Source organism: Geotrypetes seraphini, chromosome 2, assembly GCF_902459505.1.
Source record: "Geotrypetes seraphini chromosome 2, aGeoSer1.1, whole genome shotgun sequence".
Taxonomy (NCBI): Eukaryota; Metazoa; Chordata; class Amphibia; order Gymnophiona; family Dermophiidae; genus Geotrypetes; species Geotrypetes seraphini.
The window spans coordinates 68,264,834-68,281,402 of record NC_047085.1 but is presented as its reverse complement, the minus strand read 5'-3'; the positions used below and the strand labels follow the sequence as shown (position 1 = coordinate 68,281,402).

Below are 16,569 nucleotides of genomic sequence, written 5' to 3'. Positions count from 1 at the left end.
CCAACCCGCGGCCCCGTGAAGTATTTTGTGCGACCCCGGTCAAGGGCGATGCGGTGTTTTCCTCTGCTGCCTATGGGTGTTAACCCTTTTGCCTGCGCCCTCCTCCATCTTGCTGCAGCGTTCGCTCAAAGCAGCGGCTTCCACGCACCTCCTGCGGCTGATCTGGAAGTGTTCCCTCTGATGTCACGACATCAGAGGGAACACTTCCAGATCAGCCGCAGGAGGCACATGGAAGCCGTTGCCCGTGGCTTTGAGCGAACGCTGCAGCAAGATGGAGGAGGGAGCAGGCAAAATGGTTAATACCCACAGCACAGAAGGGAGGGAGGGAGAAGGGTGTGTTGGGACTTAAGAGGGAGGCGCTGCCCGCAGCTTTCAGCAAAAAATGACCAGCAGTGAGGAGGGAGCCGGCCTGAAGGTAAACACCGGAGGCACAGAAGGGAGGGAGAGAGAAGGGCATGAGACTTAAGAGGACTTGAGAGAGAGAGAGATGGTGGACAATGGTCTGAAGGGAGAGAAGTTGGACCTGGGGTGGTGTGGAGGAAGAGGGAAAGAGATACTTGAAGGGAGAACTGTTGGGAAAAGAAAGAAAGAAATGGTGGACCTAGGGAAAGGAGGCAGGCAGTGGGGGGGGGGGAGATGGGATGGGGGCAGTTGGGAAGAGAAAAGGAGAGAAGTTGGGTTTGGGGATGGGAGGGAGGGAGAAATGTTAGGCCTGTGGATGGAAGGCAGAGAGATACAGCATCTCTCTATTTTTCTCCATTTCATTGTTCAGCATCAAGGGGGAGAGAAGAAGAAAAACAGAAAAGAGAGGGAGAAAAATGTTGGACCATGGAGAAGGAGGAGGAGAGATGGAACCATGGAAGGACAGGAGGGAAGAGAGCTGGAATAAGATGATGTTAGGGGATGGAAAGAAAGGGACAGAGAGTTAGAGCCTGAGAGAGAGAGGGATTCTGAAAGTGGTGAGCCATGTGGATGGGTCAAAAGGGAGATGACAAGATGAGTGAGAGAGCAGTGAGTACAATGGTAGAAATGTGGTAATGGAGAGTAGATAGTAGGGAATAGGAGGCTGGGAAAGGAGTGAGATGGGAAATGGGAGAGCTAGAGACTGAGAGAAGATAAAGAATTGAGATGTAGTTGAACATTTAAAAAGAAGAAGGGTGAGAAAGGAAGGCAAAATTTGAGTGGGAAAGGAGTGAGATGGGAAATGGGAGAGCTAGGGACTGAGAGAAGTTGGATAATTAAGAGGTAGCTGAACATTTAAAAAGAAGAAGGGTGAGAAAGGAAGGCAAAATTTGAGTGGGGAAGGAGTGAGAAGGGAAATGGGAGAGCTAAGGACTGAGAGAAGATGGAGAATTGAGAGGTAGCTGAACATTTAAAAAGAAGGGAGAGAAAGAAGGCAAGATTTGAGTGGACAGAGGCAGAAAAGAAAAAGTTAAGATAGCTGAAAGGGAAAAATCAATACGTTGGAGACAGGCATAAGAAGGAAATGGAACGAGAGAAGAGGAGAAAAAAATGGACAGCAGACACTGGAAAGAGAATTAGTTGAAGAAAGAGAAACTGGGATCAAGATGATGAAAAAACAAAACATCCAGACGACAAGGTAGAAAAAATTGTTTTATTTTTAATTTATTAACTGAAATATGTTAGCTTTGGGATATGTGCATCACAATTATTTTTGTATTCAGTGGCGTAGTCACATACAGTTGATTTGGGGGAGGGACAGGAGCCCAAAATTAGTGGAAGGGCACCAAAGTTTCTCCCTGCCTGAGTGCAATTTATAAATACTTGAGATAATGGGGATTCCCAAGCCCTGCCAACTGAAGACATCTTCCTCCAGTCTGGTAACTCAAAATCTCCAAGCATGCATGAAAACCAAGGGGGGGGGGGGGCAGGGAGGAGGAAAGGCAGCAGCTCTGCAATATTGCTGCCAGCTGCAGAACTTGGGAAGTTGGATGGGGAGGAGGTGGCCTTCAGTTGGTGAGGCTTGGAGATCTCTACTAGCTACAGCAGGGAGATATTCATTTTGAGGGAGCCTAAGTTCAACATGGGAGGCCCAAAAAGCACTAATATTTACCATGATTAAATGATCCTCCACATGCGCTGCTGACAGCTGATTCAGCATTCCCGAGCATCCCCGCAGATCCCTGCTTATCAGAATGGGGATGCAGAAGCCTGTGGCTGCTCCCACAGTCAGCGGTGTACATGGAGGATCACTCAATCAGCGTAAGTATTACTGCTTTTTTGGGTTCCTCTTCACAGTGTCCCTTTAATGAAGGTTTATTATTAGATATGTACATCTTCTGTATTAGTGATTGCAAATTTGGGACCTGCTCAACCTTTTTTTTGCTCATCAGCTAGTGTTAGTGTTTGTGTGGCCTCAGAAAAATAAATTTTTCGGCCAATGTGGTCCAGGGAAGCCAAAAGGTTGGACACCCCTGATGTAGACCCATCAACCATTTTAGTTGCCTTCTTCAGGATCAACTCCATTCTGTTTATATCTTTTTGAAAGTGCGGTCTCCAGAATGGTACACAGTATCCTAAATGAGATCTCACCAAAATCTTATACAGGGACATCAATACCTCCTTTTTTTATTTATAATTTTCAAAATTATACATTATACAAAGTATAAGAAAGGAATTTTCAATACAGAAAAGAAATGAAATAGAATACATCTATAACAATATTTAGAACAACCAATATTTTCCATCAAGCCCACATTTATGGAGGTTACTATTTTAAATCAAAGGAAATTACAATCATAATTAAGAGATTCCAATAGTAATAAAATCTAAATAAGTAATATTTAAAAAACAAAACAAAACTCCAAAGACAGTAATTATCAATTTCTTGCACACCTAGCTAACCATGTCTTCTTATCTCTCCCTTCCTTCCCCCCAAAAAAATTTCCATGCCTGTTAGAAAAATAGGTTTTATAAAATTATAAAACATATTTTACACACAGAAAATAGCTGTAATAAAATTGTCCATGAGGTCTACATGTGTAAAAATTAGGTATACTGCAAGATTAACACTTGAATCCGTTTACATAGTAATGAGCTATGCTGCTTGCATTTACATGTTTTGCATCTCATTATTATATAAATTGCAGTACTTCATATTAATATGTAGTTCAATAATAGTAATATAACATACTATACATTAGTGCCTTTTAACACCTGTTGAAGGGCAAATAACTCATCTCCGGGCTGTAACACATCTTATTAACTACTTCCCTTAGTAAGCAACACATTCAAATAAAAGAATAGCATCATTTGGGGTTTAGATCTTTTTAGTGCTGATTTTACAACCTACAAGGTTAATTTATGCCCATTTTCAGGTGGATATTTTAAGTCAGTTTTATAAAAATAAGTAGGCTCCTCCTTATCTTTATAACATACTAGTATAAGTGGCAGGCATGGACATTTATACCTGCCAACAACACAGAGTAAATCACCTTTTTACAAACTTAATGTATTTTAGAAAAGTTTCAGCAGTTTGCAAGCATTGCATTTATTTGTAATAACTAATTTATGAAACTGAAAAGTATAAATGCTTTAGTTAAATTAAAAAATAAAGTTCAAACTTGCTGTAAACATCTGATTTTGTATTTTCTAAAATGGAGATTAACTTCCTTGTAGCCGATAGCTAAATTGAAAACTTGGTCTGATTATTTTGCAGTTTCCTACTTGATATAAAATGGTAGAATCATCTTAGCACTTCTGGCTCTGTGGTTTGTTTATCTGTACCAGAAAACAAGCATTGTATCCTAACAACATTAGAAAATAAAGTACTGTTTTTTTTCTGTGGTTTCTTCCAGTTGTGCCAATTCTGCATTTCATCCATGGTTCAGTGCGGAATTCAGATTCTGCAGATTGAAGACAAGATGACAATAATTAATAACACTGCATACCAGGTTTCCTACAGCCCACAAATGTCCATTTCAAGACAATTTTCTGGAGAGGAGGTAAAAGCAATTGAGATATTTCTTTGAACTGTCTTTCTGCTGTGGATGGATGCAAGCATTCTTTCAACCCAGTTTTCTTCCTGGAAAAAAAAATCACAAGAGAGAATATATCACTGAAACAAGTTAATCATAAAAAGTTAAGTAATTTTATGTTTTAATTTAAAAAGGAAATCATCATAAATACAGCCCTGGGAATGAGCAGGGATCAAAAAATTGTGACATTATGACAGATCCCTACACATTTCAGGATTAGTTCTGCCTGGTCCCCATCTGTTCATAGTCTACTGCTGTAATATAGGCCAACTAATCCATAATAGCTGTAGAAGCTGTTCAGGGAATTTGTACAAGGTGCTTAGAGAGAGGAGGCACATCTGCCTTGCATCCTATAATGTCTGAGCTATCACTTTGTGCAGAAAAAGCAAACCAGATCTAGAGCTACAGCTTTACAGGCATGTGTATGTGTTTTGCATTTAATGGAGATGCAGCATGTAATTTATGTGCGTGTGTTTATTGCCATGGAGCATCAGATTTCAATAAAGAGGAATAAAACATAGCCTGTAGCCATTACCACTTGCTGCTTTGATTCTGCCAGTTTTTAGAAGTTAAGCAGAATTTGTCCTAACTAATAGGAGACTTCCAAGAAATTTTGGGTACAGAGAACAGGTTGAATTAAGGGTTTCTTCACTCTTAATTATTACTGGACCCAGTACTAGCAGTGAGAGTGGAGCATTTTTTACATAAGACCACCTGTACATTCATTCATTTTTTTTTTCTATACCATTCTCCCAGGAGAGCTCAGAACGGTTTACATGAGTTTATTCAGGTACTCAAGCATTTTTCCCTGTCTATCCCGGTGGGCTCACAATCTGTCTAATGTACCTGGGACAATGGGGGGATTAAGTGACTTGCCCAGGGTCACAGGGAACAGCGTGGGTTTGAACCCACAACCCCAGGGTGCTGAGGCTGTAGCTTTAACCACTGCGCCACACTCTCCCCATGGACAGTAAGATGATGATTTTATATAGCATTTTCTATATCTTTTAAAGCCTAATACGTCCATGTAATTACAAATGCCGAAAAGATGGCAGGCGTTCCTGAGGGCATAATTTGATATTGGGTAGATTGGGAAAGAGTGTAAGAGCAGTATAAGCAGTCTTAATTTTTACTTTTTTCATTTTTTGACATCCAATTTCTTACACATGCACTAAGGCCTGGCTAGCTGAAGCACCAGTGAGCAAACAGAGATAAAGGGTTAATCCCCAAGGGAGCTGGATGGCAATATTAACAGAAATTGTGCACAAGAATATTTTTGAGCTAGACAAGGCTTGCAGGCCTTATTTTCCTTGAACTGTCTTATATTTTTCATATGACTGTTTTAATCTGACTTATTTTCTGCCTTTTTTTCATCATCATGTTCTTTTAGTATAGGCCAGTGGTCGGCAAACCGGCTCTTTAGCCACTTCAGTGTGACTCAGCTAGCTAGAGCAGGGGTGCCCAACCTGCTTCGCTTCTCCATAAAGAGGACACTGAAGCGCCAGGCCGACCAACTTTCGCCACCCGACATCAATTCCCTGTCGTCGGAGAGGAAGTTCCGGGCCAGCCAATCGCTGCATGGCTGGCCCGGAACTTCCTCTCCGACGTCAGAATTGATATCAGGTGGTGAAAGTTGGTCGGTCCAGTGCTTCAGCGTCCTCTTTACAGGGAAGGGAACCAGGGAGAGCTCAGAACTCGGCAACGGCCTGTTTCCTGAAGGCAGCGGTGGCAGTCTATTCCCCGGCGGTGGTGGCAGCCTGTTCCCCAATGGTGGTGGCTTAGGGGAGAGCAGGGAGAAAGAAAGAAAGGGGGGCAGGGAGACAGAAAGAAAGACGGGAGACAGAAAGACAGGGAGACAGACAGGGGGCATGGAGAGAGAAAGATAGGGAGACAAACAGAAAGGGGGCATGCATGGAGAGAGAAAGACAGACAGAAAGAAAGGAGGCATGGAGAAAGAAAGAAAGGAGGCATGGAGAGAGAGAGAAATACAGACATACAGAAAGAAAAGGGGCATGGAGAGAGAAAGAAAGAAGGGGGCAGGGTGAAAGGAAGAAAAAGCTGGGGGAGGGAATGAGGTCTGGAGGAGAGGAAGCATACAGGAGACTGAAAGAAGGGAAGAAATATTGGATGCACAGTCAGAAGAATAAGTGCAACCAGAGACTGATGAAATTACCAGACAACAAAGGTAGGAAAATAGATTTTATTTTCAATTTAGTGATCAAAATGTGTCCGTTTTGAAAATTTATATCTGCTGTCTATATTTTGCACTATGGCCCCCTTTTACTAAACCACAATAGCGATTTTTAGTGCAGGGAGCCTATGAGCATCGAGAGCAGCGCGGGCATTCAGCGCAACTCCCTGCGCTAAAAAATGCTATCGCGGTTTAGTAAAAAGGGAGGGGGTATATTTGTCTATTTTTGTATAGTTGTTACTGAGGTGATATTGCATAAAGTCATCTGCCTTGACCTCTTTGAAAACCCGCGGAATATAAATGATAATTAACATTTGTGGTTTTAAAAATTTTATTGTTAGTAGATCATTTTGACTTGGCCACGAAGGTAAGGGGGAGGGAGGGAGGGGAGCTGCTGGAAAATATCTAGTAGTCCTTGCAGGCTTGACTGTGCAGGGAATTTTTTGTAAAATCATGTTTTGTTATGTGACTGGCATTATTTAGACATTAATTTCTATGAATGAATAGAATGAAATGATATAAAATTGCTTTCTTGTTTTTATGTGCGTGCGCTGAAGGGAAGTGGAGAGAGAGTGGGCTGAGGATGCTGAAGGGAAATGGGGAGAAGTAAGGAGAAGACGCTGATTTATAAATTGACAATTGTACAGAATATTGTTTCTTTTTATACTTTAATATAATAAGTTCAGTATAAAACTATTCGAGGCTTGTGTGGATGGTATCAAATGGTTTGCAGGAACAGGGACTGAGCTCGTGGGGACGGAGACAAATTTTTTCCCCGTGTCATTTTCTAGGCTCTGCCATGAATCAATTTAGACTATGTGCGGGCGAGCGGAGTGTCAGTTGGGTTGACATAGCCGTCGTAGCACAAGCGGGCGCAGGGTATGGCTCTCAAAAGAAATCTTAATCGTTGTACTGTTGATCTTTGGCTCTTTTTACTAATAAGTTTGCCTACCACTGGTATAGGCCATTCTCTTTGATGGGGTCCTGGAGTGTAGGCCCAAGGTTATTTAATTAGATTGCTTTGTCCCCTCAGATAAGGTACTGAACAGGGCTTTTTGGGCATGTGTCCTAGTCTGCCAAAATGATGAATAGTTTGGTGTTGTTTGCCCCCATTCTGAACACCTGGGTTTGCCTCATCAATAGTCAAATCCAATTAGTGGTACCCTTGAAATTTTTTCTTGGCAAGGAATTACAAACACCTGTGCATTATTTCATTATAACAAGAAAGTGTTGTCTTGAGCTCATTATTTTTGCAAAAATATAGTTATGATTTATATGGGAATACTGACACTTCAAAGATTGGGAACATTTTATTTATCTGACCCTGAAGGTCAGGAAAGGCTGATTGGCATTTTCCATTGTAGGCTATTGAAGCAAAAAGATATAAAAGGTGTGCTATTTTTCACGTTCTTTGGGATTTTGGTCAGTGTCCATGGGAGCTCCTGCTGGCCTGACTGAAATCCCCACCCATCTTTCTGTGTGTATGCAATTCTCTCTTTTCCTTCTGTGTGTGTGCTTGCTGACAACTATCATGCTATACTTCACAGAACTATCTTTAGGTAATACGCATCTACCTTCATCTAATAATTTCTTAGCTTTATACTTTCTATCTCTCTCGTTCATACTGTAAGGTTCATCTCTGTCTGACTCTCTGGGGCTCAGACACTAAAGGAGACCTTATCTTCTTGACCATCTTTGTTTATTTCCACTATATATACCGATAAGAATATTTTCTCTCTTTCTAGCCTACTCCAACTGTCCTTATTACTCTTGCTTATTCCTTGTATAGTTTGTGTGTGCTTATAGCAATAATTTTCAGGAGCCTACACATTAGCTTAGCTGAAGCTTCCTCTCTGCATAGGCTCCAGAAAAAGGAGGATGGATTGAGACGTCCTAGTTTTACTTCCATTGAAAGCAATGGAAGTAAAACCCGGATGTCTCAATCTGTCAGTCTTTTCTCTATCAATAATCCTGAGATGTATTGGATTTCTCTCCTTTGCTACTGTGTGTTACAGTATACTGTGAATTAGGGACAGCCATTAGAAAGTTATTGGAGTGCTAGAGAAGTATCTTGCTTTAGTTTTACTTGTATAAGTATCTCTCACCCTCTTTTACATAGAAACATGATGGTAGATAAAGGCTAGTGGCCCATCTAGTCTGCCCATCCGCAGTGACCATTATCTCTTCCTCTCTCTAAGAGATCCCATGTCCTATCTCAAGCCTTCTTAAATTCAGATACATTTTCTGTCTCCACTACTTCCTCCGGGAGACTGTTCCACACATCCACCTTTCTGTAAAAAAAACAATTTCCTTAGATTACTTCTGAGCCTATCACCTCTTAATTTCATCTTATGCCCTCTCATTCCAGAGCTTCCTTTCAAATGAAAGAGACTCGACTCATGCGCATTTAGCCACATAAATAAATAAGAGCTGTTTAAATGCCTATTTATTTATTTAAAACATTTATAATCTGCTTTGAACCAAAGAAACTCACAATAAACATACACAGTATGGAATACATCACATTTCCACAATAATATTAAACAATAAAAAACTGAACCAATGAAAACATAGAAGGCAAAGAAGAATACTACTCATCATATCTTTACAAAGCCAAGAATTTTGTCAAGATACATCACCTGCATTTAGTCTAATCTCATGTAAAGAAAAAAGCTTGTGCAAAAAGATGAGTTTTCAGTAATTTTCTGAACTGTAATAACATTCCACAGAATCTCAAAATTCTTGAAAGAGCATTCCATAAATTTGGCCCAGAGATGGAAAACAAGATTTCCTTGTATTTATGTATCTTACTGTGTTTCTTTTACATATATCATGCAGCAAACAGGTCTCTTTGCTGAATGGCTATCAGATAAGATTTGCCTGTTTGTGAATGATACCAAAATCTGCAATAGAGTAGACACACCGGATGGTGTGAATAACATAAAGATAGACCTAGTGAAGCTTGAAGAACTGTCTGAAATTTAGCAGCTAAAATTTAATGCTAAGAAATGCAAGGTCATGCATTTGGGCTACAAACACCAAAGGGAATGGTACAGTTTAGGGGGTGAAGAACTTATGTGCATGATGGAAGAACGGGATTTGGGTGCAATTATATACGATGATCTTAAGGTGGCCAAATAGGTTGAAAAGGCGACAGTGAAAGCTAGAAGGATGCTAGGGTGCATTGGAAGAGGTATGGCCAGTAGGAAAAATGAGGTATTGATGCCCCTGTATAAGATTCTGGTGAGACCTCATTTAGAATAGAGGATGATACGGTGACAGTTACCTGCGGCTAGCCGTGGATAACCTGCCGAAATGGTGGGAGGGAAAAAGTGGGCACGAGAACAAGGCCATCCACCGCCCCATGGAGCAGTGAATGGCCTTGTCCTCGCAGTTAAGGGAGGGAAGGCGCGCGGTCCCCTCCCTCCCTCCCTCCCTACCTACGGCCAAATCTATCTCCTTCCCCCTTATCTTCGCAGCACTTTAGTAAAGAAACTTACTGAAGCCGGCGAAGCCTGCCTGCCTACAGTCACGTGTGTGTGGACGGAAGCTTCTCCTCTGGCGCAACAGGAAGCTTCCACCCACACACATGCAACTGCAGGCACAGGCAGGCAGTCTCCACTGGCTTCAGTAAGTTTCTTTACTAACGCACCGCGAAGGTAAGGGGGAGGGAGGGAGATTCTCGGGCCGCTGAAGGGCGGTGAGGTGGCGAGAGGGAAGGGTGGTGGTGGGGAGAAGACACTGGAAGGGAAATGGGGAGGACAGTGGGGAGAAGATGTTGGAAGGGAAATGAGGACAGAGTGGGGAGAAGATGCTAAAGGGAAATGGGGAGGACAGAGTGGGGAGAAGACACTGGAAAGGAAATGGGGAAGACAGAGTGGGGAGAAGATGCTGAAGGGAAATGGGGAAGACAAGAGTGGGGAGAAGACGCTGGAAGAGAAGAAGACAGAGATGCCAGACTATGGGGGGAGCGGAGGGAAGAAGATGGGTGCCAGACCAATTTGGGGGGGGGGGGGTGAAGGGAGAGGCAAAGTAACAGAGCAAATGTAAGATGCAGAGAGAAGACAGTGAATGGAAGGAATTGAATGAGAAGATGAGGAAAGCAGAAACCAGACAATAAAGATAGAAAAAAAATTTTTCATTTATTTTCTTTTTTTGCTTTAGGATAAAGTAGTATATTATTTGTGTTAATAAAAATTTATAAACAAAGCCCTGCCAGCTGAACATCTCTTTCTCTAGTTCAGCAGCCAGAATTTTGATTTATAAAGAAGGAATAAGCTAAATATTGCAGTACTGAGGCTTGTATGGATGGGACAGGGATGGGGCAGTGAAGGGGATGGTGGTCTGGGGATCAGGCAGTGACGGGGACAGAATTTTCTGCCATGTCATTCTCTAATTTAGAATATTGTGTACAATTTTGGAGGCCACACCTTCAAAAAGAATTAAAAAGGATGGAGTCAATCCAGAGGAAGGCTACAAAAATGATGTGTGGTCTTCGTCGTAAGGTATATGTTTCCCATACTTCTAGCATTAGTATACTGTATACTGCATTCCAGACATTGCCCCCTTTTCCCATCCGTGTAGAGGTGTTAGTGATTTATTTACCTGAGGGCTTATACTCACCCAGGGGATTTGATCACCCAGCCCCATCACTTCTAGTTTAAAGCCCTGTTCAGTAGGTTAGCCAGCCTGCTGTTGAAGATACTTCTTCCCTTCTTTGATAGATGTATACCATCCTTTCTCAGCAGCCCTTGGAAAATCATCCCATGGTCCAGGAAGCCAAAACACTCTCAGTGACACAATCCACGTAGCCATGCATTCATCTCCAGGATGCGTGCTTCTCTGACCTGTCCCTTACCCTTGAAAAGGAGGATGGACGAGAATACCATCTGCGCACCTGACTGCTTCACCTTTTCTCCCAGAGCCATAAAGTCACTTTTGATATGTTCGCAGGGGTACCTGGCAGTATCATTAGTGGCAATGTGGGTGAGCATCATCGGATAATAGTCATCAAGCTTGATGAGTTTTGGCAATCTCTCCATAACATCTTGGATTTTGGCACCAGGCAGACTGCATGCCTCCTGTAATTGGTGGTTGTACTGCAGTGATAATACATAAGAACATAAGAATAGCCTTACTGGGTCAGACCAATGGTCCATCAAGCCCAGTAGCCCGTTCTCACAGTGGCCAATCCAGGTCACTAGTACCTGGCCAGAACCCAAGGAGTAGCGATATTCCATACTACCGGTACAGGGCAAGCAGTGACTTCCCCCATAAATTGGATTATAAGATGTTTGGCTTGCTTGTGTATTTTTCATATATAATATCTTTCTTTGGTTGTATGTAATGTGTGTTTTGCTTCTAGAAAAGAATATTTTCAGGAAGAAAAAGGTATTAGGTAATTCCTGGGCTTAGATGTTAGACAGATGAGAATATCTTGGGTATTGTGAGAGATATAATGATTGTAGGGACTTAGGAAACCTATGTGTGGCCCTTGTGGCCCCTTAGATAGATAGATATCGATATAAATGCGTGGAGGGGCATAATCGAAATGGATATCTAAGTCCGTTTACATCCAACTCGCAAGTCGTCCAAAGTAAAAAAATAGCTTAGGACACATTTTTGAAAAATACATCCAAAATTATTTTACTTTCGAAAATCGTCTAATTATACGTCCTGCAGATCTGATCGTCCAAGTCGCTAAATCGTCCATCTTTATACCACATTTTCGTCTAACTTTTCGTCCAAGTCTAAAACGCCTAGAACAAGCCCTGTTGGACATGGGAGGGGTCTGCAAAATGATGGACTGAACACCCAGACATGCCACCTAAATAGTGGGGTACCTTACAGAGCACTGCTGTGAACTTCACAAAAAGGGTGCCATGTCTTCTCCTCACTACAGCTCCCTTATAGATCATGGTGAGCCCCCCAAACTACCTCCAGAATCCCCTAGACCCACTTATCTACCATCCCAATAGCCCTTATGGCTGCAAGAGCCACTATATGCCAGTACAAAAGGGTTTGGAGATGTATAGGGGAGTGCACATGTTTAAGTATCAATGCAGTGATTACAAGGGCTTATGGGCATGGGTCCTCCTCTGCATGAGTCCCTAACCCACCCACAAGATGGATTATGCCGCCTCTGTGCTGGACGACTAGGCTTTCCTATGCCAGGCGGCCAGGTGATGATGGTCTGGAGGCTGAATTTTAAAGGGGTGATTAATATTTTTATGGGGGTGTGGGAGGGTCGGGAATAACTGGGGTAGTGTATGTGGGTCTATTTAAAGTGTTTTCAATGCTTATCTGGTGACTTTAGGTGGGTTTTTGTGACTTAGACCATGTTTTACATGGTCTAAGTCACAACGTCCAAGTTCCGTCGATCGTGGGCTGTATAATTTTCGGATATACATGCTGTACAACTAAGTCTAAGCCGGCCCACGTCCCGCCCTTGACACTTCTCCCAAAACACCCTGTTTAGCTTTGGTCGTTCAGCGGTACTATGTAGGCCTAGGTCGTTTAGAAATAAGTCCAAACCCTGTTTTTAGTATTGGCACTTGGACGTATTTGGGAAATGTTCGTCCAAGTGCTGACTTAGGCCGGTTTTTGGACGTTTTTCTCTTTCGATTATGAGCCCCATATTTTCTAAAATATTGGCATGCATTTGTGGAGTACATGTACATATTTTTACCAAAGCAGGTATACATTTGTGGATAAGAGTTTGTAGAAAACTGTGTATAGTTTAAGTTGCACATTTTGGATAATATTGCTAATATTGCCCCTATGAAGAAGAAAAATAGAATTAGCAGAAAAGTCAATTGTTGGTTTTCAGAAGAGCTACTATCACTTAAATGGGAGTGTAGAGAATTAGAGAGACAGTGGTTAAAATAAAATAAATGCAGATATTAGAATGGAGAGTACTCGTATGTAAATATTAGGCTCAAGTAATATTGGCTAGGGGACAGTATTATACTTCCATCATACTGTAGGTTCAGGCTGTATAGATAATAAGAAATTATTTCTGCTATGTTCTTATGTTCTTATTTTCATTATTTAACCATCTTACTAAGGTTGATCATATTCTGAAGGTTGATCGGATTCTGAAATTGATATTCTGTTGCATCCACTCTGAAGTCCATACATATGGTGCTCAATCCATTCCCATGAACTGCACTTGCACAATTGTGAATACTTAGTTTTGAGCACGTCCCACATGGTCGCAGAGCCCAGTGTCCCCCCATTCAGTTTTTCTTCTGCAAGCAAACTGTAGCAAACTGCAGAGGTGTTCTAATCTGCTCTACGGTTTTCTTTTCAGTTTAAGTTTGATTTTTCTGAGGCTTTGGTGCTCTGAGATCCCTTCTTGGGGATCCTCTGCCTGGGAAATGATGCAGGTTCCACTGAGTCGGACTGCAGCTCTTCAGGGCAAGCCTTCGGGTGGAGCTGGGGAGCCAGCATGCTGTGAAGCTTCAGAGCTTGGGGTCCGTTTCCCTGGGAGCCAGTTCACCTTATGTGGCTTGAGCTAGAGAATGTCATGGGGACAAATTTGTCCCCATCCCCACAGGAACTCAATTTCCCCATCTCTTCCCCACAAGTTTTGTCGCTGTCCCTGTCCTTGCCCCATTCCGGTAAGCTCTGCCTTAACTGCAAGGTTCTGGTTGTCAGTCATCAACCGTAGAACAAACTTTGCTGCAATGTGAGACATCTTCAACTTCTCTTTAAAATGCTGTGGCATGAACCAATGGAGATGTTGCATTCCTCTGTTAATTCTCTAACAGTTAATTGCCAATTAGCATGCATAAGAACCCTCACTTGATCAACATGATCATCATCAGTTGACATTGATGGTCTTCCAGTTCGTGAGTTGTCTTCCTCTGATTCATGACCATTTTTGAAGCATGAATACCATTCAAACACTTTCCACGATTCATGACATGTTTCCCATAAGCCACTTTCAACATTTCATAAGTTTTTGTAGCGGTCTTACGCAATTCAAAACAGAACTGTAGTGCTGCTCAAGGAGGTCGCACATAAAGAAAAATAGCGGATCATGAAAACACACTTTCACAAAAAGTGCTGTAGCTCAGAGACAAAAAACAGATATCAACAAACGGAAAAAAGGAGGCTACTCATGAGGTTTCAAGCTACTCAACACCACCTAGCGCAATTCAAAAGAACTTGGCATGCAATTCAAACTGTCCTTGAACTTTTTGAACAAGTCTATAGAGTCAGGAGTGGTCCCGGAGGACTGGAGAAGGGCGGATGTGGTCCCTCTCCACAAAAGTGGAAGTAAGGAAGAAGTAGGGAATTACAGGCTGGTAAGTCTGACTTCTGTGGTAAGCAAATTAATGGAAACACTTTTAAAATAGAGAATGGTCAATTTTCTGGAATCCTGTGGATTACAGGACTGGAGGCATGTTCCGCCACTTATTTCTGTCAAATGGGATGATCAGTGACACTCAGAAAAGCACACAGACAATATAAAGCATAAACAATAACCCTTTAATATATATATATATATATATATAAATATGAATATAAGAATTAAATAACTTCACCGTATCCCAGGCAACGACCAGTCCTTCACAATTGGGAATCCTGCAATTGATAGGTGGGTAGACACGGGAGACTATCCCTTTAGGCGTCTTGGATTCTCTCCCTGGAGACGTCTTGGATTCTAATGTTAGGGGCAGAATTCTGTTCTTATATAAGATGAAAATTGCTGAGTTAAAACAGCTGGTCCTGCTATTATGATTCAGGCACACCCGGTCCTGGCTTTACTGTTCTTTTGATGTTAACAAGGAGGTGTTGCAGAGCCCTTTGATGTTGTTTGGTTTTACTGTCCTTTTGATGCTGTTTGGGCAACCCCCAGGTCAAAAAGGTCAAGATAGCAGATACTTGTTGCGGAAACCTTTGATGTTGTTTGGACAACATTCAGGTCAAGGAGGTGTGAAATCAGCTGCCCATCTGGTCTTTACTGTCCTTTTGATGTTGTCTTGGCAACACCCTGATCAGATAAGCAGACTTGAGGAGACATATTACGTAGTATGTTGAGTTTCAGTTACTCCCCTGGCCAGTCCCTCTGATGTTGTTTGGGCAACACTTAGGTCAAGGAGGTCAGAATGTCAGATAAGCAGACTTGTGGATACATGTCAGTAGTATGCTGAGTTTCAGTTACTTCCCTGGCCAGTCCCTCTGATGTTGTTTGAGCAACACTCAGGTCAAGGAGGTCAGAATGTGAGATTTCAGTTACCCCCCCTGGCCATAGGCATAACAGTCCACCCCTGGATCCTCAAGTCTGCACCTCCCAATAAGAAATCATCCGAATAAAGGGAGAGAGTGTCTGTTTGTATACACAATAGGTAAACCCACAATTAAGATATGTTAACATAAGGATAGTTAAACAAAAATATAGAGTAAGGAATGAAGAAACACCTTTTGTGCCGTAGCCCTCCCTCTAGTAAAAGCATCCCACCAAGGGTGTGCAGTGGTAGCTTCAATGTGATCTGCCACAGAATGCAAGTTAGTATTGCAAAATTCAGTATCTATAGGATTGCTATATTTTGCATGGCTTTCTTTATAGATGGCAATCGGCAAAAGAAAAATTAATATTCACATTTGATACTGAAAAGGGAGCTTGAATAGCATGAATCCAAGTTTAACAGTAGTGCTAGCAACACAAACATTTTTATGTGATATTTCTTGTAAAAAGGTATAACCTTGCGGTGGAATGGTCCATTGGCACAAATTGTAGATATGTTGTAAAGAACATGGTTCATAGATGACACGTTTGTTTTATTTTGTTCATCTATTAGTTGCCCATGATAAGTGGGAAACCCTAATTGGGGGTCCCAATGTTAAAGGCATCACCGTAAAAGGACACATTGTTTCATTTCAAAATTACACCATTTTCTATCTAAGGGTACAGAATGTGATGTGGTTTTAAATCAATGAGATAAAGTTAATTCTTTGTGGTAAAAAAACAAAACACAGTTATCATTGACGACATGTAACATTAACTGATCATATCGTAGTGTTAGTTCATGATTATGTACAGTATTTGGCACCCATTCACCTTCCCATCTAAATACATCTGCTACTCTGGAGCCAAAATATGCTTGTTTGCCAGCCAGTATTTCAGAAACAATAGTATTTACTATACCTCAGGTTCTACATTTAGGTAAAATGAAAAAATTAATTTTCCATTCATAAATTATTTCCTTATATTCTAAACCTGGTATTCTTGCATTCCCTAATATTTCTTGCTAATTAGGCATTTTATTTGAAAGTATCACGTATAGGGAATCATGGAAATTAATAATCTTATTAATATTATATTTGTGCTCTTACTCATGGCTTACATACATTTAGGGTAGCTTCATATTC

General features: G+C 41.6%; 1 protein-coding gene across 8 annotated transcripts in view; it reads left to right on the top strand.

The window, feature by feature from the left end:
* Positions 1–16,569, top strand: part of VPS13B (vacuolar protein sorting 13 homolog B) — a 1,237,203-nt gene that overhangs the window by 1,115,852 nt on the left and 104,782 nt on the right. For all 8 annotated transcript variants that reach the window (XM_033933145.1, XM_033933154.1, XM_033933146.1 and 5 more), the window contains one exon: positions 3,819–3,965. In XM_033933145.1, the coding sequence (XP_033789036.1) occupies positions 3,819–3,965 (147 nt within the window). The remainder of the gene's footprint in view (positions 1–3,818; positions 3,966–16,569) is intronic.